This window comes from Panthera onca, chromosome C1 (assembly GCF_046562875.1).
Source record: "Panthera onca isolate mPanOnc1 chromosome C1, mPanOnc1 haplotype 2, whole genome shotgun sequence".
Classification (NCBI taxonomy): Eukaryota; Metazoa; Chordata; class Mammalia; order Carnivora; family Felidae; genus Panthera; species Panthera onca.
This window is the reverse complement of record NC_138346.1, coordinates 104,792,424-104,816,845: the sequence shown is the minus strand read 5'-3', so window position 1 is coordinate 104,816,845 and position 24,422 is coordinate 104,792,424. Positions and strand designations below refer to the sequence as shown.

The 24,422-nt window shown below is 42.4% G+C and overlaps 1 protein-coding gene across 34 annotated transcripts in view; it reads left to right on the top strand.

The window, feature by feature from the left end:
* Positions 1-24,422, top strand: part of CLASP1 (cytoplasmic linker associated protein 1) — a 274,262-nt gene that overhangs the window by 121,968 nt on the left and 127,872 nt on the right. The window contains exon 1 of one of the 34 annotated variants that reach the window (XM_078451398.2): positions 4,499-4,607. The exons of the other annotated variants lie outside the window; for them this stretch is intronic. Within the exon in view, the coding sequence (XP_078307524.1) occupies positions 4,592-4,607 (16 nt within the window). The 5' untranslated portion in view covers positions 4,499-4,591. Of the gene's footprint in view, positions 1-4,498; positions 4,608-24,422 lie in introns of those variants that run through there. 34 annotated transcript variants of the gene reach the window in all.

Sequence of the window (24,422 nt, the reverse complement as noted above, 5' to 3'; positions counted from 1 at the left end):
GCACATAATTTTCTAAATGTGTCCCATTTTACATTCCCACCAACAACGTATAAGAGTTGTAATTTATTCACATTTAAGTCAATACTTGTTATTGTCTGTCTCTTTGATTATAGTCATCGTAGTGGGTATGAAGTGTCATTGTGGTTTTGATTTGCATTTCCCTAATGACTAACAGTGTTGAGTGTTTTTTCATGTGCTCATTTGTAGATCTTCTATAGAAAAATCTCTATTGAAGTCTTTTGCCCTCCCTTTTTTTCTCTTAAGTGTTGTTTGTGTTTTTATTTTCTTTGATTGAAAGTATCATTCAACACAATGTCACATTAGTTTTGGATCCACAACATAGTGATTCAACAACTCTATAGGTTATGCTGTGCTCACCACAGGTGTAGCCACCCTATGTCATCATACAGTGCTTTTGCAGTTAATACTGTATTCCTTATGCTATACCTTTCATCCATGAGACTTACTCATTCCATAACTGGAAGCCTGTGCCTTCCATTCCCCTTCACCCATTTTGGCTGTTTTTCTACCCTTCTCCCCTTGGCAACCATCAGTTTATTCTCTGTGGCTTTGTTTCTGCTTTTTGTCTCTTTATTCATTCATTTGTGTTTTAGATTCCACATGTAAGTAAGATATGATATTTGTCTTTTTCTGTCTGGCTTGTTTCACTTAGCATAGTACCGTTTGGGTCCATCCACGTTGTTACAGATGGCAAGATCTCACTCCTTTTTATGGCTGAGTATTATTCCATTATGTGGAATATTCATGCGTGTGTGTGCGCGCGCGCACACACACACACACACACACACACACACACACACACACCTCATCTTTATCCATTCATCTATTAATGGACACTTGGATTGCTTTCATATCTTGACTATTGTAAATAATGCTGCAATAAACCTATGGGTGCATGTATCTTTTCAAATTAGTGTTTTTGTTTTCTCTCGGTAAATACTCTAGGATCATATGGTGTTTCTGATTTTTTGAGGAACCTCCATAGTGTTTTCTACAGTGGTTGCACAAATTTACATTCCTGTGAACAGTGCACAAGGGTTCCTTTTTCTCTGCAACACTTGCCAACACTTATTATTTCTTTTTGATTCTGTCTATATGACAGATGTAAGGTGATATCTAATTATGGTTTTGATTTGCATTTCCCTGATGATTAGTGATGTTGAGCATCTTTTCATATGTCTGTTGACCATCTGTATGTCTTTGGGAAAATGGCTATTCAGGTTCTCTGTCCATATTTTTATTGGATTGACTGTTTTCTTGGTGTTTAGTTGTGTAAGTTCTTTATATATGTTGGATATTAACTCTGTGTTGGATATAGCATTTGCAAATATCTTCTCTTCAGTAAATTGCCTTTTCATTTTGTCAGTGGTTTCCTTTATTGTGCAAAAGTTTTTTATTTTGATGTAGTCCTAATAGTTTATTTTTGCTTTTGTTTCTCTTGCTTAAGGAGACAATACAGATACTGCTAAGGTTGAGGTCCAAGAAATTACTGCCTCTGTTTTCTTTTACGAGTTTTAGGTATCACTTTTAGGTCTTTAATCCATTTTGAGTTTATTTTTGTGTATGGTGTAAGAACGTGGTCCAGTTTTGTGTGTAGCTGTCAGGTTTTCCCAATATCATTTATTGAAAAGATAGTCTTTTCCCCATTGTATATTCTTCCTTTGTCAGAGATTAATTGACTATACAAACATGGATTTATTTCTAGGCCCTCTATTCTGTTCCATGGATCTGTATGTCGGTTTTTGTGCCAGTACTGTGCTGTTTTGATTATTGTAGTTTTGTAGTATATCTTGAAATCTGGAATTGTGATATCTCCAGCTTTGTTCTTCTTTCCCAAGATTGCTTTGGCATTTAAGATCTTTGTTCCATACAAACCTTAAGATAATTCTGATTTTATGAAAAATGCTATTGGTATTTTGGTAGGGGTTGCATTGAATCTGACATTTTAATAATTAATTTTTCAATCCATGAGCATGGTATATCTTTCCATTTGTTTGTGTTGTCTTCATTTTCTCCCTTCCCTTCCCTTCCCTTCCCTTCCCTTCCCTTCCCTTCCCTTCCCTTCCCTTCCCTTCCCTTCCCTACCCTACCCTACCCTACCCTATCCTATCCTATCCTATCCTATCCTTTTTCCTTCTTTCATGAGGTTTAAACCCATGACCCTGAGACCAAGTGTCACATACTGCCCTGACCACACCAGCCAGGTAGCCCTTTAGTTTCTTTTATCAATGTTTTATAGTTTTCAGAGTACAGGTCTCTTACCTCTGTAATTTTATTCCTAGGCATTTTTTTCTTTTTGGTGTAATTTTAAATGAAATTGTTTTCATATTTCATTTTCTGCTACTGTGTTGTTGGTGTATGGAAGTGCAACAGATTTCTGTATCCTAATTTTGTATCTTGCAACTTTACTGAATTCATTTATAAGTTCTAATAGTTTTTTGGGAGGACTCTTTAGAGTTTTCTATGTATAGTATCATGTCTGTAAACAGTGACAGCATTACTTCTTCCTTATCAATTTGGATGCCTTTTTTTTTTTTTCTCCGTCTTGTCTGATTGCTGTGCTTTGCCCATTTTTAAATTGGTATTTGTCTTTTTGTTGTTGGGCTATAAGAATTTTTTGTATGTTCTGGATATAAGACTCTTATCAGATATATGATTTGCAAATATTTCCCCCCATTCTGTGGGGCTTTTTTGTTTTTTGTTTCTTGGTGTGTTTTTTTCTTTGTTTGGGTTTTTTTGCTTTCTTGTGTTTAAATTTTGATGAAATTTATCATCTTTTTTTTGTTAACTGTGAATAATAATGCTCTTTTGAGTAAGAAATAAAAACTCTGGATTTGAGCTAAGGTAAAAGAAGCTATTAATGTAATAGCAGTACTTGTAGAGAAGAGATGGGTTTCATCTTGGGTTCTCTTTCTTGACATGTTTAAAAGTAGGTTGTTCTAAGATACGTAATTGAGTGTGTTTATGTAAAACCCATGGACTTAATTTTTTTTAAGTGCAGAATTGTGACTAAAACAGTAATGGAAAAGCAGCTGAGTAACAATTGGAAAGGAGTGTCCTATCTCTTAATAGAACATTTCATCTTTGTAGGATTCTTTTTTGTTGCTAGGTTACTCGAAGGCCATTCAGCTTTGAATGGCAGGAGTATGGGAGTTAAAAATATGTTGTTTTATAGATGTTTCTTTTTCTTTTTTTCCATCTCCATATAATTAGCAAACCCCTTGAAGCAAAAATTACAGTTTTGTCTCCCATGGGTTTCAAAAAGCAAATTATTTTCTATGTAAGTTTTTCTCTTAATCATGCAGATGTGCTTATGCTCATGGGAGAATTGGATTTTAAGCATGAAAGAGCCAGTAATTATAGACTAGTCAGTGTCCTTTATCTGTGGCCACTTAATGATCTTTAATTGGATTTGATTGAAGCGAGGCCCATGGACATTAATTTGGTTAAAAATGTGCATGCTTTTGAGTTTCTTGAGCAAAGCTAACATTGTTTATGAGGAGAAAATGAAAGTACCATGTTGATTAAATCCATGACGATTCCATAATGAATCTGCAGCTAGAGAAAGAGACAAAATATTGGTTGCTAACAAACTGTAAACCAGATAACAGATGATCATAAAATTTCATGAAATTATCGGCTCTTACACATGCACGTATCTAGGGCACCATTTTGCTGCCAAATGCATCCTGCTTTTTTTTTTTTTTTTTTTTTTTTACTAAAACAATGTATAATTTGCAAAATGTTCGATATTTCTTCTAAGTTGTTGGAAATGAGAAATACCTGTGCAAATCTGAAAGTGAAAAGACCAACGTTGAGTTGTTAGGTAAGATTTGAATTGTTGCCCAGAGGAGCTAGGACAAAGCATCCATTTAAAGCTGAACTGAGTGTCTTCTTTCTTAAGAAGCCAAGCCATTATTATCTTGTGTAGCCTTTCAAAACAGTGATTGTGAATAAGTGTATCCGGTGCTGGTGATCGGTTCCCATCCTCTCACCTGCCTGTTTATTAGACTCTGTATATGACAAGGTTTGGGATTCTGGTTAAGTGTCTTAGGAAAGTGCTTCCATAGTCATAGGTCCAGGGATAACATGTTACAAGACTAGCAAGTATGCTGTGCTGTTATAAGGACAAGACCACCTAAAATAGCCTGGAAGAGACTGTTCCTGATACCAGTTCAAGCAGCTTATGCTGCACCTGACAGCTCCTCTGTGTGGAAATAAGATTGCTTTTTGACATTATTTTTAAGGTTTGTGCTAGGAATGTTCTTCCCTGTTTTTTTCAAGGGGAAAATTCAGATAGTTAAAGAGAAATTTAATAACAGCTTTAAAGAAAGCTCTCTTACATGAGTAAAGTCAGATGGAGAAGGTTCACCTCCTACGCAGTCCCCCTTTTAAAATAATCACTTATATATAGTCCAGGCTTTTATTTTGGAATAGGGTGGCAGTTGCCATTGGTGCAGATCACACTGGAGTCGTGTGGGTGGGGAGTTGGCTGATGCTTAAGTTGCTGTGAGTAGGTATAGCTTTCAGAGCAGTGTTTGTATTTATTGTACCAAGATCCCTGACGATCATGACTACTGGGAAAGGTAGGCTATTCTTATATATTTTGAAATGCATTTGTAATTATTACTGCTTTGCTAGGAAGTAAATAACATATTTAAGATATTTTACAGTTTCTTTGATAACTAAAAATTTGTTGGTGAAACTTAGGGAAAAAAATTGCTGTGAACATTTGGGCAGGGAAAAAATTGTGAAACCTATAGATGTATTAGCCTTAATGTTGACCCTCAATAACTAGGAGAGGGCTTCAAAGGATGAGGTTAGATGCATTTCATCAGCCTCTCTTTCTTTCTTTCTTTCTTTCTTTCTTTCTTTCTTTCTTTCTTTTTAAAGCCTTTGTTTATTTCATGTGCTTTAAATTTTTTTCTGCAGCTCTTGTATTCACAGTACGTGGGTTATGAAAATAAATTATTTTGCAGTTACAAGACATTTGTTACTGAGTATAAGCCCTGTCTCGAAAGGAATCTGCTGGCCAGAAATTTCTAAGATTTTTCAACAGTGGATAGAGAAAAAGCATAGAACTCATTCATAGTAGATCAGGGATGCTGCCTCTGTCTTGAGAATCATTATTTCAGATTTTTCCTTTCCTGTTAAAGACTGCATTTTAAGGATGCAGAAAAGGAACTGAAAAACTACAAAAGAATTATTTTATTAAAGTGTTACTAATTAGCCTTCAGTCTTTGCACAGAGATTTTACCCAGGTTTTGGCAGCATTGAAATGATTTTGAGAGAACTCTATGTGCACAGGTTTGTGTTTGAAGAAAGTGTAATTTATGTGATAGGAACAGCCTGAATGCTTGCCTGCCTTCCTGTGAGATGGTCTTGCTGATGAGCTTTTAATTTGTTGTCTCTGAAGGATATTTCCCAAACCCTTCAGCTGAAACAGGTATTAACACAGAGTAAAACTGTGCATGATAACAGGTGTTCGTTTGCCTCCCACTCCAGGGAAACTGGCACACATCCAGCTCACTCATTCTGTGTTTATTTTGTAGTGGACGGTCGCGGTGTGTACATGTGTCTATCTGAAGCTAAATTTGGTTAAGTTTGTTGAAAAATTTCTGCTTGCTCTATTTTAAAATTGAGAGTTTAAAGTATACAGGGCCGGTATTCCTTTTCATTTTGTCCCTCATTATAGTACTCTATATTCAGGTTAAGCCGCTGTGGGAAATCAATACCTGTGCAGGAGAGTTAAATAATTCATGTTCTGAAGTGACCTTTTCTAGTTCCCTTCATTTGAGGATTTGAAAGCGTGTTTCTTGCAAGTAGCATTTATCTTAGGACGTTGTATTTTGGATTATTTTTTTAACAGGACGAAATAATTACGGGATGGGATTTGACTGTGTTACATTAAAGGCCACGGAGAAAGCCTGTGGATCTGAGTTTAAAATAAGATTGTTCTTTTGCTTGATAATTCCTTTCAAGTTGCCTGCTTCTTGTTACCAGAAATGCAGCCTTAAAGGATTGGTAACTTCGACCTTACGAGAAACTGTAAAGGCAGTAGGAGATAAGGACCTACTACAAGCTGCCTCTTGGAGCTGTGGCTTGTTTGAATTTTCCTGTGTTGATCCACGAATAATAAAGGGCCCGTTAACGGGCTGCAAAACAGAGTACCAGCCATTTTACCACAATTGTGTATAGAGTATTTTAGTATTTTCAGAGCACTTTCCTGAAGGTTTTTTGGTGGTTTTTATGATCTTCGTGAAGCTCCTTAACAAGTACTAGGCAGGGTGGCTTTCCAGCCTGGATACATGAGGTTTAGGGTTGGCTATAATTGGCTTGGTGGCAGGCGGACAGCAGAGCCCTGGATTTTGCCCTCTTAGACCACTCTTCCTCCTGCAAACTCAGTGCTTCCTTCCTGCCGTCAGGATATAACGTTGGCTTTGTGTTTTTCTTTGATCCTCAGATTGTGCAGTTTCCAATAGTTGTCTTAGGAAATAATTTAAAAGTGAAAGCATTCAAGGAGATCTTAAAACAGGCATTAGCACTCCATCACCAAGCTTTAGATGCCTCGGAAATGTGACGTTCCTAATCATTTTTTTTTGCCCAGTGAGGGGATGAGGGAAGAAATTCTGGGAGATGAAATTATACAACGAACATGATGATTTTTTTTTTTTTTTTTTAAAGCAGTTCGGTATGCTGGGGTCTCTGGGGGAAGACCCAGGAGAAGATGGACAGGTGCCTTGTATGCTGAGCCGAGAAACTGAGATTTTTAGTGAAGGCCATTTACTGCTTGCTCAGAGTTAAATTTTAAAAATTGGGTTGTGGGGAGAGAGACTAATGACAGGGCGACCAATTTTAACTTTACAAAATAGAACATAGGATTTAAGCCAATCCTTTTCATCTTGTGGTATCTCATAAAATCAGGGCCAGCACAGCAATAAGGAAAATAAATGTAATTTCGAATAAAGGATAGTTCTTTAAGTGACAAAAATGAAGCTCTGTGAGTTTACAAGTGTCCCTTGTAGTTGTCAGTTTGGTGCAGACTAGTGTGAATTATCCAGAAGTGTCACCGGTCCTTGAAGTGGCTTTGGGGACTACTGGTCAAGGTGACCGGACTATAAGTGCACAAGTGACTTTGGGGCAGGAATGAGTAAGCCCGTGGACACTGGGATCCCTCAGACCAAGCGTGAATGCTGCGTCTGAGCTGTGTGACCAGGGGCAGACTCCCTGTGTGTCAGCCTCGATTGCCTCCTGTGTGAGTTGGGAGAATACCACTTCCTGCAGCAGCGGGAGGAGAAAGCGAGATGGATAGCTTGGTGCAGGACCTGGCCCAGAAATACTGTGCCGTGTGGTATAGGGACACCGTCCACTGTGTGATCTAATGGGAGATAGAAGTTGGATTTAGGTTTAAAATGATATGCTTGATCCTTTTGCATTTATAGGGAAAACTCTGAAACAAAACAAGATGTGGAATCAGATGTATAATAAGATCTTTTTAAAGGAAAGTGCCATCCAGTGCCATCCAGTGCCCAGATCTTAGTTTCCACCGCCACTGGGGCTCTTTGGGAAATGGCCGATTCTCGGGCTGGAGCAGGGGCTATGCAGAATGAGCCTGTTGCGTGTTGTAGTGCCAGAAAGTGAGAAAGCGCTCGAAAAGCAAAAGTAAAACGATGATGGGGTTATGACAAAAGGACCTAGGAGTCAACGGAAAGATTTCTACTGGCCACAGCTGGGACACTGAGCAATAAAATAATGTAGTGTTGGATGATAGTTCACAGTATAAAATGAGTGCATACTGATAAAAAAAAGGAATGACTGAATAAATAGGTAAATGGAGGAGAAGAGACAAATCTCCTCGGCACAGTTGCTCCATACCGTCCGTGCAGCCCTGCCGTGCTAGAGGAAGAAAGCCTGCTTCCTGCTCAGCGTGGACTCACTCAGCAGAGTGACTTCCTTCCAGAGAGCACAGTGTGCACAAGGGGAGGAGAGGAGCCTGACAGTGGGGAGACCTGGCCTCCGCTGGGTGATCAGGGTCCACATCGGCAGGCCTGTTGAGAGCACGTACTTGGATACCATGTGGTAGGAATGGCATTTGACCTCTGTGGTCTCCCTCCCCCAAACCCATAAGCTATGTCCGGACATGACAGAAACCCCAGGTAAACCCAGATTGAAGGCTATGCTGTCAACTACAGAACGAGGGCTCCTCAAAACTGTCAAGGTCATGTAAAACAAGGGGGGTGGAAGAAACCGTGGTAACCTAGAGGGGCCCGGAGACACATAATGACTAACTGTAGTGTGGTGTCCTGGGTGGGACCTGGAACAGATAAGGGATATGGGGAAAGTAAAGAACTCGGAATAATATGGGCTCGTGTTAATAATAATGTGTCAGTATTGATGCATTAATTATACCTACACTAATGTTAAGTGTTAATAATAGGGAGATTGAATGTGGGGTATTGGGACCTCTCTGTACGGTCTTCACAACTTTTCTGCAACCCTGATACCATTCCAAAATAAAAACTTGATTAAAAACCAGAAACCCACGGGCGTCTGGGTGACTCAGTTGGTTAAGCATCCAACTCTTGATTTCACCTCAGCTCATGATCCCAGAGTCATGGGATTGAGCCCCATGTTGGGCTCGGTGCTGAGTGTGTCTCTGTCCTGTGTGTTCTCTCTCTCTCTCTCAACAAAACAAAACAAAACAAAACAAAACAAAACAAAACAAAACACCCAGAAACCAGTGAAGGAGTTGGAAGAGAAACTTTTTGTTCTTATTCTGTTTTCTTCTGGTGATATTTGAATTATTTAACCATGCTTCTGCATGCATTAATACTGTTCTCTGCAAAAGGTTACATAATTTACTTGGGCAGTGGAATTATTACTTTTATTATGTTTTTAATGTTCTGTATATTTAGAACACCTAATGTTATTTATTAAAAAACAAAATCGGAGGCAGAGAGACCAGTTAGAGGACTATGTCGGCAACAGAAATCCACCTAAGAGATGAGGAAGACCTGAATTGGGGACAGCCTCGGTAGGACCAGAGAGAGTGCAGTGACAGATGGTCGGATGCAGCCCTGGCCACACTGGGGATTATTTGGGTGGTAGGTGAGAAGGACGCGGCGGGAGATGGGAAGGGCAGAGGAAAAGCAGAGTAGAATGCCGTGTTTTGGCGTGGCCGACTGGCTGAATGGTGGCAGGAGGACCAGCGGAAGGAGGGGACTTGCACGGTCGCAGGTTTTGAGAGTAGGGAGAGGATTATAGTTTTGGATGTTTTGAATTAGAATTTTGATTTGCGCGTGGCTTTGATTCAAGTGGGTTTATATCTTGGAGTAGACATGGGGCTGGTATCCAGAGTAAGATTAGAATAGGTGTTTATTCTCCACTGCCATTTTGTTTCTCTGCCTTATGCAGAAATAGGATAATTTGCCTCTGTTGTGTTGTTGAGAATGAAGTCATTAGAGCAGGGAATGGTTGATTTGAAGGGTTATTGCACGAGAGTCACAAATAGCTCTTGGGGCAGTCACATTGTGGTGGGGAACTTCCAAATTTGGCTCTGAATATTTCCAGCTGGTTCACTTTTGTGCCTTTGGTCACAAAGAAGAATTGGGGCACAATTCACACAGTGGTAATATGACGTTTTGTAAGAATGCAGAGTGTGGATCCAATATCTGACCTTTATTACGTATATTGCCCTTTTAGGGCAAGTTCAAGGGCAAAGTAAATACTGCCATGGAAAGGAGAAAAGAGTATTTCACCAGTAAAAGGATACATTATGATTTTTGTTACTGAGACACTCAGAGATTTTTCTAAGGTGTTGAAATACTAGTTGTTGATTCATAAATGTTCAGTTTTCACTTTCATCACCAACATACAGACTTTGTTCACAGCTCTTAGAGTTGCTTAAAACTCCCCTTTCCTGTGAGAGAGTAAAATTTTAAGTCTGAGTGTCCGTGTGTTCATGTCCCGTGTCGGGCTCTGTGCTGACAGCTCGGAGCCTGGAGCCTGCTTCAGATTCTGTGTCTCCCTCTCTTCTGCCCCTCCCCTGCTCATGCTCTATCTCTGTCTCTCAAAAATGAATAAACATTAAAAAATTTTTTTTTAATTTTTTTAAGTCTTGAGTATGTTCACTTAAAATAAACGTCTGCACTGTACCTTTTGAGTACTTTCGTGAGAAGTAAGTAACAGTTTAGATGCCTTACTTTTCTCTAACTTAACTACTGCACGGACGTTTGGGCTAACCCCAATAATACTAATATTACAGTTGGTGTTATTAACAGGGACCAGTTCCTGGTAGGCACGTCTGTGTACGGGTACTAGAGCGGTGTCAGTCCTAACCGCTGCATCCTTTCTTGGTTCACAGTCTTCAGATACATTGATCCTCCTGGACTACCCTTTGCTCATCACCCCACTTCCTGTGTCAGTTTGCAGTCACCATTTTTCCTGATGCACTAGCGTCCCCAGGAACGCCTTCTCTGGACGGCTGCGGCGTCTAGGAGTTTACTTTCCGAAGGCTCCCTGTGCTGCCCGGCTGTCAGCTCAGAGAGTAGGGAGGAGGCTCTGCTCTGTTCTCTGACTTGTCAGCATCCCGCTCAGGGCCTGGCACAGGGTGAGCATTTAACACACACCTTCTGAATACACAGATAAGAGTTACATGAATGATCCTCATTGTACGAATGAGAAACAGTCTCAGAGAAGTTCAGTGACTTGTCTAGACTGAGAAATCTGGCCAGGACTATTGAAGCATGGAGAGTGTTTTTGAGTCTCTTATACGTTGCACCACTCTCTATGCTGCCTCCCAAGGTTATAGTCTCGTGTGGAAGATTGAACTCCAATTACTGTTTCATTTTCTTAGGGAGACTGCACACAAATTGATTTACCCCCAGTGCTCGAAATGCCGAAACGTTTATTCAGCATGAGTGAGGACAGCCCTGAGAGCAGGAGGCTTTCATTGGTCTGTCCCCCATGATGCACATGCATAGAGGCTGCTCCCAGGATCCACCCACACAGGAACTGAGGTGGCTCCATAACCCAGCCACACGCCATGTGACCACTTACCTACAGGGTCCCATTTGGCATGGTGCCCAGTCATTGAGACCAGATCTTTAAGAGAACTGATCGAGCAAGGCAGATGAAAAGTTCTTGTAACATAGTTAGAATGGGCTTCATGAATTCTTATAACCAGGTTCAAGGTTGAATAGGCATATACATTTGATTTTTAAAAAAATGAAATTGGGGGAAAAGCCACAATTGAAAGGCCCTCTTTTGTATCCTAAAAATTCATTTTAGCAGCTACTTGGGCTTATTTGTCCATAAATGAAAACCGCGCTTCATACTGTATTCAGTTATCTGCAGGTCAGGCCGTAATAACAAGCGACAGAGCCCCTGCCTGTGTATGTCAGAGGCCTTGAGGCTGGTTATAAGGGTCATGAATTTGTGGCACCTTTTCAAAGAGGAAGCGTAACTTCATGGGAGGGCCCCTTTTCCTGCTCAAAGAGTGACATCAACCCTAGTGTCTAATCAAAGGCATTCTTTTGCTTCATTGTTCATAGTAAATTGGAACCTTCCTTCTACCCTTTCCCCAACTCCTACTCTTGAATTCCCAGTCTCTGACAGAGATGCCTGAGTAATCCTCCTCCCCTTTGTAGATGAACGTCATGGCTTTGGTGAAAGCCCTACGGAATGATTTGGCCTTCCCTGAACCACTCTGTCCAAAAGGTCTCTCACCACCCCATCTTTTTCCTTCTTCTGTTCCAGGACACTGTTCTTCTCCTGCATCCCCCTTTTCACGGGTTTGTTGTTATATTTGTGTTAACAAAATCGCTCTTTGTGCTAGAAGTTCCCTGTGGGCAGTTAGCATGCGTGTTTTGTTCCTGCTGTATTCCCAGGCCCTCGCAAAGTGCCTGAAAGGTAGTAGATCCTCATGCATTTATTGAATGAATAGACAAAGGAAGGAGGTAGTTACCCAAGACAGGTGGCAACTAGCCTTCTGTTCGTTCTATAAATTACCATGGCTGTTCTTTCTTCAAGCAAATTAATACTTTGCTCCCGAACTTAGAGCTTCAGAAAGAGAATCTGTTGTTTTCCCATTCTGTTTTCATCCCTTTCTTTCTGCCTCTTTTCTTCCCTGCTCCCCACGATTTCCTCCTATAACTTTCCCTTTTCCCCTCCTACTTCTTTTAAGGGGCCCATTATCTACTGGAAGAGAACCCTTGTCTCTTAGGTAAGAGCATGGTTTTGAGCTGGACTTAGGGTCTGTGATGGATTATGGGGTTCAGGACTTGAGCCCTGTCTGGTGTGCTCACCAGTGCCCCATCAGGTAGAGTTTGTGCCCAACAAGGCCGACTTTGACAGGCAGACAGAGGGGAGTGTAGGATGTCAATGCTCAGTGAAATAAACATTGGTCTTCTTTGGTATAAGTTGGGCAATGTGATTATTATATGGGGAGTGTGGTGGAGAGCTGAAGGTGATGGTGAGTGGGCCTCAGAGGTTGGCCAAGGTAATGGAGATGTGGAGTGTGGTGTAGTCAGTTGACCTTATTCTTAGGGCTAGAAAATAAGCAAGTGATCAGTGTGAAAAGACAGTTATCAAACACATAATTTCAGTCATACTCCTATAAGTTACAAAAAACTCTTTGAGGATATCCTGTATGTTACGTAGCATAACTACTTCCCTGCACTTTCTCCCTTTAGAAATACACTTGCTCCCAACCTCCTGTGATACTGATACCTCCCTAAGCTTTTCTTTGCTTGTTTCCTGTCTTGAGCCTATAGTTGTGTGGCCTCTACACATGGCCATGGGTGAGAATGTCTTAGAAGCGCTTAGCTGGCGGATACTCAATCTGCATCATTCTCTAGACAAATAACAACACACCTGAGTACGATTTGCAGTTCACGGTACCCAACTGTAATTAAAAGAATTTTAGAAAGCTAACTACTTTGAAATTTTGAAACAAGTTATTCTTGACTTCTGTTTCTTTTTGCTTTGTAATTATGTAAATAATTACAGCAACCTGAACTCCAGGTAGCTGTTGGAGCAGGCTTAATAAAAGACACTACTGCCTTAGCAGTAGATCTGTTTGAAGTGTGTGTGTGTTGTAGTTATCCAAAAGCCCTATTTTTTATGGACGTAGGAAACCATCAGCTGTAATACGTGACTTCTCACTTTTCAAATTATAAGACTGGAATTGTTTAGACTTGAATGAATGTTGGACTAAAGAAACAAAGAAGCAGTAATAATTGGAGAAAATAAAACAGACCCAAATTCTTGATGCATTTACTCAGAGGTATTTGCTAGGAGAGATCTCTTTTTCTTTAAACAATTATTTCTTCACACAGTGGTTAATTTTTCCTTAGCATCTCTTCTGAGGTCTCCTGAGCTTGACTGATCCATGTTTCATAGGATATGGTAGAGATTTTGATAACCTTGTTTCGGAGGAGAAAAGTGGCTAAAAGCTCATGGTCAGAGAGTACGAGTCAGTAGTGAATTGATTAGGGGTGAAGACTTTTCCCAGAACACCTTTGACATCTAGAGGAGAAAGTTCTACAAATGACCACTTATTGAAGCCTCCTTTCCCCTCCTTCTCTTCCTCCAGCCAACAAACTTCAGGTTAGGTGACTTGTGGAGGGGCAAAAGGATGGTCCCAGCTCTGAGAACCTGTCAGACAGTAGCAGCAGGAGAAGCTCTCTGGGGGAAGGCTCGTTCTGCTTTTGTCTGAAGCCTGGACCTTTCCAGAGTTTAAGGCACTAACACACAGGTGTCTGGGAATGATGGCCCTTAATAGCCATGTAAAACCAGGTTTTCAGTCTGCCTGAGAGTTCCTGTGGTTCACCCAAAGATATTAATATGGAGTCAGGTCAGGTGTTCACAGACCTCAGTGGCTCGCTGTTCCAGCAGTAAGGATGGCTCATTCCCATGTTTCCCAATGCCCCTTCTGGCGATGTCTTTGATGCTCAGGGTATTAAAGTAGAAGTCTCTTTGTGTTCCCTTCCTTTTGGTTTAGTTCCGAGGGTGAGCTCATAGTCTTTCTGAGGTGTGTTCGGAGATACTCTTCCTCGAGGTTTTTCTGTACCTGATTATTGTTGTGTTGTTAACGGGTTCTTTTCTCTTGAGAAGGTATAGTATTAACAGGGTTTTTGTTTAAATTGGACTTTCAGATTAGTCAAGAGGTGCTAACTTCTAATTCTAACTTCTAATAACCCTAACTACTGGGTATGCCTTGGGGACTTTGCCTTCAATCCTCTGCTCCTTGGTGCCCAAGATGGGACAGTCCCAGAGTAGTGGGGCTTCTAAACCCCTGTGTGTGCAGAAAGCAGCTGGCCAGCTGTTTCATTATTCCTGTCAGGAATTCCTTGCCTGTCCTACTTCTGCCTAGGAGTCATCTTTGGAATTTGTTCTTTCTCATTGTAGATTCACTCTGTATAGTAGCCCAAGGTGTTCCTGAATTATGTCTGATGTGTGCACATTTAAAACATCTCACATCTGAAGTCATTGTTAAATTGCTCAGTATTGGACACCAGTAATAGAGTGAGTCATGTTCGTAGGAGGGCACAGTGGATCCTTTCTGAGTTTATTTGGCCCTCTGCTGTTTACTCCTATTCTCTATTCATGTGGCATATCCCGTGTGTGCCTTTAGCAAAACATCACACTGAGTCATAACGGCTGCTGGTTCTATATGTCTGTTCCCTGTGCTGGACTGTGGGCTCCAGAGTGAGAACCGTGACTTTTCTGTCTGCATCTCCGCTCCCGGCAGAACACCTGCACACAGTTGTGCTTGGCGAATAACTGCTGAAGAGGTGAAGGAAGGAGAACGCGCATGCTGTGTTCTCCGTGTTCGGGGGAGGCGTCGTCTCCAGTAGCCTCCAGCGAGAGGAGGCTGATGCTTCTGGGCATCCGTCCAACTTTATTCTGGAAGTGACAAAGGGATTACTTTGAGACCAAACCACCTCTCGGCTGACCCTGTGCCCTGGACTTGAACTTCTAAGTTACAGAGAGGCTGTAGAGGACTTAGGGAGATTTTTAAAAACTGATACCACTCAGTGGAAGCATATCCCTAATTAGCTTTTTTTCTTTTCCTTGTAAATGCTGAATTTCTTTCCTGTGACCCTGAGAACACCGTTGTCGAGACCATCCCCAAGTCATCTTGACAAGGGGGCAGGTGAATCCTTTTGGAACGAACTCTAGGGAAGGTGATTTGGTTGGGCCTTGCCTTTCTCAGAAATGCCCATACAGTTTTTTCTGCTGTGTAACCTGAATTGTTGTATGCCTCTGAATAGCATTAAAAAAAAAAAAAAAAAAAATCTACTCCTGGGGTACCTGGTTGGCTCAGTCAGAAGAGCATGTGGCTCTTGATCTCAGGGTCATGAGTTCATGCCCCACGGTGGGTGTAGAGATTACCTACGTAAATAAATTCAAAAATCGATTCCTGATTCTTTAGCCCCATCCATATGTTTTTGCAGGGCTTACTTTTTGTACTCCGGCATAACACAAACAACAACGGTGTAAATAGCTGCCTTTTGTTGTGTACCTGTGGTTTTTCTGTCTTTACATATATTGCCTGACCTGCATGAGATCCTTTAATCTAGCACAGGGACCCCGTGGGCTGCAAGGACAGGTGAAGCAGGCCCCTCTCCGATTGTGTGGACAGGGAGACCAGCTGGCTCATGTCACTGGGTGTGCTCTGGGAGGGCTCGCTGTGGCCTCCGGGGCACAGGCTCGGTGGTGCCCTCTCTGCCATCCCTCCGCCTCTTGCCCTGCTTTCTTCTGGTCTGCCTCACGGATAGGCGGGTTCCTCCATTCTGTTGGCCCCGGCACCTCTGGGCTTGCATCTACACAGCCCTGGTCCAGGAGAGGGAGGCTCTAGAATTCATTTACTGCGAAGGCCCCGGGCAGAGCCCTGAAGCTTTGGCCAGACCCGGTCCGGCCTGCTCCCTGAGGCAGGGGTGAGGTCACTGTGGGGGGGGCGGGGGCGGGAGAAGGGTGAGCGCCTTCTGTACAAGAAGGAGGTTGTACTGGGCAGGCAACACTTGGGATGCTCCCTGTAGGTGGGCAGTATTATCCCTTTTTTTCCAGAGGGGAAAACAGAAGCATGTGTCCATTTTCTTTACAAACCTTGAAGTTGGTCTTAATGAAAGTGCAGGCCGGTCACTGATAGCCCCGCCTTTGGACGGGCTCACTGCCAGCGGTGCCTTTCCGCTCCCACAAAATCATCCTGGGGCCTCTCTGTGGTCCCCATACCTGCGTCTGTTGTGAGCTCATTATCACCGTATAGACCAGAGAGCGGCGGCCAGACCGCTTTCCATCCGAGACCCAAGGAAAAATGGGCCTTCATCTGAATCTGCAGAAGGCACGTGTCACTTACACCGTGTGAACGTTTCACTTCTGCCAGGGCCTCTAAGGAGCAGGTTTGCTCCATGACCTCCTTACGTTGTTTCCCTTTCCGGTTTCCAATGGTGTTTTCTTCGCCTGCCTTCTCCCCGCTTTTTCCCTTTTTTAGCTCTTTGTAAAGGATTAGTAAAACTAAACAAATTTTTGCCTCTTCATCCTGCCTGTTCTTGCTTTAACTGCACTAGATGTGTTATGGCTGAGATAGTCTTAAATGCCAGCCTAGCTTTCTGGCAGAATGTTCTTGGCTGAAGGAGTGGAAACGATCTCTTGCCATGAAGCATGATTGTGTTTCAGGTTCGCCTTTTCTGTGGTAGCGAGTGGGTTACCGGTGCCAGAAGGGCAGAAGTGGCCCTTGTAGCACCCTTGTAGCTTCCATTATGCCATTTCCATTTTTTAAATGTTTGTTTATTTAACGAGTGCCAGCGGGGGAGGGGCAGAGAGAGCGAATCCCAAGCAGGCTCCGCACTGTCAGCGCAGAGCCCGACGTAGGGCTCCAACCCACGAACTGCGAGATCACGACCTGAGCCGAAACCAAGAGTTGGATGCTTAACTGACTGAGCCACTCGGGTGCCCCCTGCCATTTCCATTTTGTACTGTGAATTAGGCCAGTGTTTCCAGTCAGGTTCAGGCTTATTATATCCCTTGTGCTCTGACAAAAGCATTTGTTAACTATTAACAGTGGAGAGGAATGGCATTTTGGGTTCAGGATATGGATATTGAAGGGTGTTTTCAGAGAGCATTATTAAAGGCCTGATCCTATTTAATAGGATACATACTGACTGGACTTGGAGGGTACCCGTACCACACTTGCCATATTTTGAAGGGAAGGGAATGTAGAAACTTGGAAGGAAAGCAGTCTTTTGCCCTGCTACCCGGTTCGGACAGTGTGGCTTGTATTTCTGTGCCTCCCTAGGCATCATCCAACTTTGTTTAAAATTAAAAGCTAGTGAGGACAAATGGGCAAGAACTATAGTTTGGATAATGAGCAAAGTAACTTTTTATAAGTCTTCTGATCCCTCAACGTGGGATGTCTTTTCATTTATTAGGTCTTTAGTTTCTCATAACAATGTTATGTAGTTTCCAGCCTACATGTCTTGTTACTGTTTTTAATTGAATTGTTTTATTTCATTTTTGGATCATTCATTGTTGATGTACAGAAATACAATTCATTTTTCTGTATTGGTCTTGTATCCTGGCACCTTGCTGAGCTTATTTATTAATTCTGATAGTTTTTTTAAATAAATTCACCAAAACTTTCTTTTTAAATTTTTTTTCATTTTGAGAGAGAGAGCATGCGAGTGGGGGACAGTGGAAGAGGAGGGGAGAAAGAGAGACTCTTAAGCAGGTTCTGTGCTCCGTGTGGAGCCCAACATGGGGCTCGATCCCACGACCCTGGGATCATGACTGGAGTTGGACACTCAACTGCCTGAACTATCCAGGCAACACTTTAGAACTTTCTGTATACAAGATCATGTTATCTCTGGCGGTGCTGGGTGGCTTAGTCGGTGAAGCGTCTGACTTTGGCTCAGGTCATGATCTCATGGTTCATGGGTTTGAGCCCCGCATCAGGCTCTGTGCTGATGGTTCAGAGCCTGGAGCCTGCCTTGTTTGGGTTCTGTGTCTTCATCTCTCTCTGCCCCTCCCCAACTCATGCTATCTCTGTCTCTCAAAAAAAAAATAAAAAAATTAAAAATTAAAAAAAAAAAAAGATGTCATCTGTGAATTGAGATAGTTTTAGTTCTTTCTGTGTAATCTTGAGGTTTTTTCTTTCTTTCCTGATTGCCCCGGCTAGAACCTTTAGTACAGCGTTGAATAAAAATGGCAAGAGTAGGCATCTTGTCTTGTTCCTGATCTTGGGGGTAAAGTATCTAGTCTTCTGCCATTAGATGCGATGTTAATAGTGTGTTTTGTGTGATTTCCCTTCTAATCTTTGTTGTGTTTTTAGCTTGAAAGCGTTTCATTTTGGTTATTGTCAAATACTTTATTACATCTACTGAGCATGTGGTTTCGTCTTTTATTCCATTAATACAATGTATTAAACTGATTTATTTTTGTAATTTACATTCCTGAGATAAATTCCACTTGGCTATGATGATAATTCTTTTTGTGTTGCTGGATTTGGTTTGCCTAGTACTTTGTGGAGGATTTTTATGTGGATATTTGTAAGAGATATTAATGATTCTGTGTTTAAGAAATTGTCTTAAGTGAATAACTTTTTTAAGTAAGCAAACATCTGTTATAAGAATTAAAATAATGCACAGAAAGCACTTAGCACAGTGCTCAGCACATAGTAAGTGGCCAGTTTATATGAATTGCCTTTTTTTTTTGGTTGATTGTCATTTATTATCGTGACTCCGATCATAGGATTTTGAGTCAGACAGACATGGGCTTATTCCTCCTTCTAGTTAGCCATGTGACTTTGGGCCCGTTATGCCTGGATGCTTTAAGTTTTTTCACTTTCAAGAGTGGAGTGATGATAGTCTGAGAGTTGTCAGGAGGATTTGATGAGAATGTGCAAAGTAGCAAGTGCAGGGCCTGGCACGCACTTGTGCACATAGCCAGTAACAGGGTGAGATGGGGTGAAAGACACACGGCCACGTAGCATGGAGAAGGGCATGGTTGGCTCTTCCTGGATGGAGCTGGGCAAGAACCCAGAGCATCAGCCAGCAGCAGACGAGTGTTTTCAGGAGTAACCTAGGAATATATCAGGCACATCAAGCAAGACTGCAGAAAGCAAAGCCTTGGATCTGTGAAAGATCAAGGAGCAAGAAATTTTGGGATATTTGCAATAGCAGCCAGCCTTTGGGCTTATTATCAGGTCTCTGTGCAGCCTCTTTTGGGAATGCTAATTATATTCTAGTTACTAGGCTGCCACATTTCTTACTCCCTTGGAGGAGAATTTTCGTAACAAGGGAGTGGGTGAAAATGCAAGCCTGTCAGGAATATGAGCTTCCACAAAGTGACCCTGATTCAGTGAAACAGAGAGTTAGTTGTCTTTGCTTTCGAAAATGAGACGCTTCCTTCCCATCAGGCTTCCAGTAGTCAAAGCCTGCCTCTGGAGAGAAGTGGTTTAGGTCCTAGCCTTCCTGGCAGGTGGACAATGGAACAGACATTCCTTAGTTTCTGTGACATTTTGTTTGTCCTCATAGGTGAGTGTATAAATTTTCTAAATGGGCCATGTAATCCAAAGCTTGTAATTCTAGGTTCCAGACACTAAACTTGAAGTCTTGTCTTTAGACTGAGAGTTTCTCTGCCACTCCTGTTCCCAAACCTGTAGTCACAGTTGTGCATATACTGGTCTTTCTGATCATTTTTGACCCCTAGAATCTGTGGCTCAGCCGCTTGATGCCTTTCCCTATCCAGCGTGATTCAAGTTCAATTCTGAGGCAGCTGCGGCTCTACTTGGGCTTCTTCAGGGATTTCAGAACCTGAGTCCCTGAGGCTCATTGGACTGCTTCTGCCTTCCAGGCCGGCCACAGCCACCCTCCACCCTCCACCCTCCACCCTCCACCCTCCACCCTCCACCCTCCACCCAGCCCCTTGACCACAGTTCAAGACTCATGCAAAACAAGTTCACAGACATGTTTAGAAATCTGCTGGTTTCCTTTTGGGTACATGGATGACTGTGTTTGTTCTCTGGCCTTTTGTTTCTTCAAAGGGTCCTGTCTCTCCTGTGTTCTAAAATCTCTTTGGTGCCAGTGGCCCTTCTGGGCGTGTTGTTTTGCTGCTGTCTTTCACTCCACTGTGCCTACTAACTGGGTTGCCAGGGATGCGGTGATAGAGAGTTAGATGAAAATTGCACTGTCACTCCGTAAGAACTTGATGAGTCATTTAAAAACGTCTTGTCCCAGTGCTGTAAAAGGGGGGGTGCGGGGTGGCGGGGAATGGAGCCCAGGTGATAGAAAGGATTAAAAGGCTAGGAACTGAAGGCCCAATTAGCCTGTTCCAGGTTTCTGCCGCAGACTGTCCAGTGACAGTAGTGACTCTCAGATGATACTCTCTGCAGTGGAGGCTAGAGGTAGAATCAGTTAGTTACTCCTTCGGGCTCAGGGAGACCATTTTCCTGTGTAACATATGTTGTCATAACAGTGTGAAAAAATTTTAAACTAATGTAGGTGGCACAGGCTAGCATAGCTAAAAATACTCATTTTCACATGTGTTTTGTCTTAAAGGTAGGAAAAAAGGTTGTATCCTAACGTTTGTCTGCTCAGCTGAAACCTAACAAAAAGGGGGTTTAAATGACAAGTAGAGTTCGCTATGGGTTGCTTAGTTGTTGAGAAAGCACTCTGTCGGAACCTGGCCCTTGGAGGCTCCTCCGGGGCTGTATCCAGAGTGGATCCGCTCTGTGACCACAGCCAGACACAGATACGAGTACAGTTTCTCTGTCCAGTTAAGGAAGAACGTGTTCTGTAGAAGAGAATTTCCTAGTTAATTGGAATTGGTACTTTTCCGAGGGCCTAACCTCGTTTTTAATTTGACTTTAATTTCTGGGTGTTCAAAACTCTGGGAAGCATAGGGCAGACTTATTTTGTGTTGGTTTTCAAATGAGAGGCCCAGCTGGCTGTTATTCTCCAAACACCTTTTCGGGTGCAGTATCTCAGTGTAAAGCAGTGTGTCCAGCTGCTAATCTGGAAAACGAATACATTCTTTTCCCTTTCCCCCTGGATTTCTAATTCCAATAGAACATGTGAATTACTTTCTCCGTTAGTACACAGGTCACGTGGAGACCATTGAATCTTGATGGTACAGGCTTGCGGTTGGGAGCAGCCGCTGCTGTGCTCTCAGGCTGCGTGACTGTGATTCGACCTCTGTGCTGACGCTGGCATTCGGAGCAGTTTGGGTTCGGGGGTTTTTCTAGTCGCGTGTTTGCTTTTTTTACCTTCTGTGTAGCTATCGGGCTTTCAACTGTCACTTGTCATTAACATCACTGTGCTTAACACCCCATGCCCCCTTCTCACTGTTCCTATACTTAGTTGCTTCTAATCTGGTTGGGGGTGGGGGGAGGGGAACAACGATAAGAAAGTGTGCTAGATTTTATTTCCAAAGGGAGTAAATAAAAAGACTGATTGGGACTCTTAAAGCTCATTTAAAAAAAACTCAACACTGGCTGCTCGGTGACCCTTTCCCCCACCTCCCTTCCTAGGGAGGCGTTTCCATGCAGACATTGGTGAGGAAACACACTCCTCCTCGGGGCATCACATCATTATGTGACCTCTTGAGTACATTGGGCCAAGTTATAATTCACTGTTAGAAATACAAGCCCGCTGAGGGCCGAATCTGCACTGCTTCCGTTCTCTTCGCGCTTTGCCAGTGTCCGCGTGACATCCCCCTACTGCAGCCCGTAGCCCAAGCCCCGCGTTCCTTTGCCAACAGGCGTCCTTCCTCTGGCTGCCAGGTTACCTGCCCAGGACAGGAGGATGTCACAAGAATAGAAACTAAATGTTGAGGGCTTTTATGTTTGCTTTACACAGCCAGTTGTCCCTCACAGATAATAAAATATGAGGAGAAAGTCTTCTTATCCACCTGATTACAATCTCCCGTGCTCTTCATTCTGTTGTAGATCCACGTGTTCAGTTGGTATCATTTTCCCTTTGCCTGAAGATCTCCCTTGAACATTTCTTAGGAGTGCAGGTCTCGTGGTGATGAATTCTTTTTTTTTTGGTTTTGTCTGAGTACATTTTTATTTAGCCTTTTTAAAAATTTATTTATTTTTAATTTTTTAAAATGTTTATTTATTTTTGAGAGAAGGAGAGACAGAGCGTGAGCAGGGGAGGGGCAGAGAGAGAAGGAGACACAGAATTGGAAGCAGGCTCCAGGCTCTGAGCTGTCAGTACACAGCCCGACGCGGGGCTTGAACTCACAAACTGTGAGATCGTGACCTGAACCGAACAACTGAGCCACCAGGATGCCCCTAGCCTTTATTTTTAGAAGATAAGTTTTTGGTGGATAGAGAATTCTAGGTTAATACTTTCTTGTCACCATTTTCAAGATGCTGTTCCTTTGTCTTTTGGCACACACAGTATCTGATGAAGCCCACTGTCATTTTGTTCCTGTGTAAGTATTGTGTCTTTTTTTCTCTCTGGCTCCTGCGGGAAGTACAATTTCATGTGTGTTTGATGCTTGTTACTATCCCACAGGTCTGAGTTTCTATTCTTATTTATTTTTCTCAGGCTTTCTTCTTTTCTTAATTTTGGTTAAATTTTATTGCTAGGTGTTTAAATTCCCTGTTTTTTTTTTTTTTTTTTTGTTTGTTTTTTTTCCAGCTGATTGTGTCTAATCTGCATTTATCCCATTCAGTGAAATTTTCATTTCAGATACTGTGTTTTCTTAATTTCCAGAAGTTCCATTTGGTCCTTTTAATAAAAAACCTTAGGAGCGCCTGGGTGGCTTAGTTAAGCGCCCAACTTCAGCTCAGGTCACGATTCTGCAGTTTGTGGGTTCGGGCCCTGCATCAGGCTCTGTGCTGACAGCTCAGAGCCTGGAGCCTGCTTTGGATTCTGTGTCTCCCTCTTTCTTTGCCCTTCCCCGGCTAGTGCTCTGTGTCTGTCTCTCAAAAATGAATAAAAATGTTTAAAAAATTTTTTTTAAAAAACCTTCTTTCTCATTATATCTATTTGTTCTTTTAATATTTGGACACAGTTGTAGAAGTTTTAATATTCTCACCTGCTCGTTCCATCATCTTTGTCATTTCTTAATTGGTTACTATTTTCTGATGTTTTTTTCCCTCCTGATTGTGTGCCACATTTTTCTGTTTCTCCTTCTCTTGATGAAATTTTGATTAGGTGTTGTGTATTGTGAATGCTATATTGTCAAGTGTCTGCATTTGTTATGTTCCTTTAAAGAATGTTCTGCTTTGCTTTGGCACAGCAGTTTTTTTTCGTTTGTTCGTTTGTTTTAAGAGAAAGCATTCGCATGCACGTGGGCATGTGGTGGGAAGGGGCAGAGGGAGAGAGAGCGAGAGAGAAAGAGAGATAGAGAGAGAGAGATAGAGAAAATCCCAAGTAGGCTCCACACTCAGCATGTAGCCCTACATGGGGCTGGATCCCACAAACCTGGGATCTCATGACCTGAGGTGAAATCAAGAGTCAGACCTCAATTGGCTGAGCCACGTAGGCGCCCCTGGCAGAGCGGTTTTAAGTTACTTGCACGTCTAACCCCCTTGAGGCCTGTTTTTAAACTTTAATAGGGTAGGCTTAATGTAACCTTCCCTCCAGAAATAGTTCAGCCCTACTATTAAGGCCTGCCCTTGCAGGGTCTCACTGAGTGCCTTGGGTGAGTCTCCAAGAACATTCTACTCTGGTGCTGGAACACTGTCCTACTTTGTGCAGACATTGGGAATTGTTCAGTTTATAGCTTCCTGGTCATTTTTCGCCTTCCCTTGTGTGTGGAATTGTACTCCCACATGATGGCCTAGAACTTGGTACATTTCTAGAGCTCTCATTTTGTGTAGCTTCCTGTTTCCTAGCACTCTGCCTGTACCTTACGGCCCGGCCCCCTCAGCGTCCCTGAGCTCTGATTTCCGTTTTCTCAACTTGCCGAGGCTTCTAGGTTCAATTTAGGGTCTCGTTCCTTGTACTTGGTGGTCTGGGAATTATCTCCAGGCGGGAAGTTGGGTAACTATGTAGCTCACCTTGTTTGTTTCCCTCTCAGGGCTCACAGTTCTGCACTGTCCCTTGTCCCATCTGAAATAGTTGTTTTATGTACCCTGTCTGGTTTCTGGCTATTTGCTGAAAGAGGTTGAGTTTGGTCCTTGAAAATCCATCATTGCTTCAATAGAGAAATCCCAGGAAATCCAGTGACATGGGCCCTCTGAAAATAATTTCCACTAAGTGAATATAGTTCTCAGTGGAGTGCCTGCCCATGTTAGAAAAATTACACAGACTTTACATGAATTTCTGAGTGAAGCATGACGGTGTCTTCACTTCCCCTGTTCATTATGCACCTTTCCCACAGACTGGAACTGTTCCTGTAGTAATTAGAGCTCCCCTGAGGGCAGATGGGCTGAGAACAGGTCT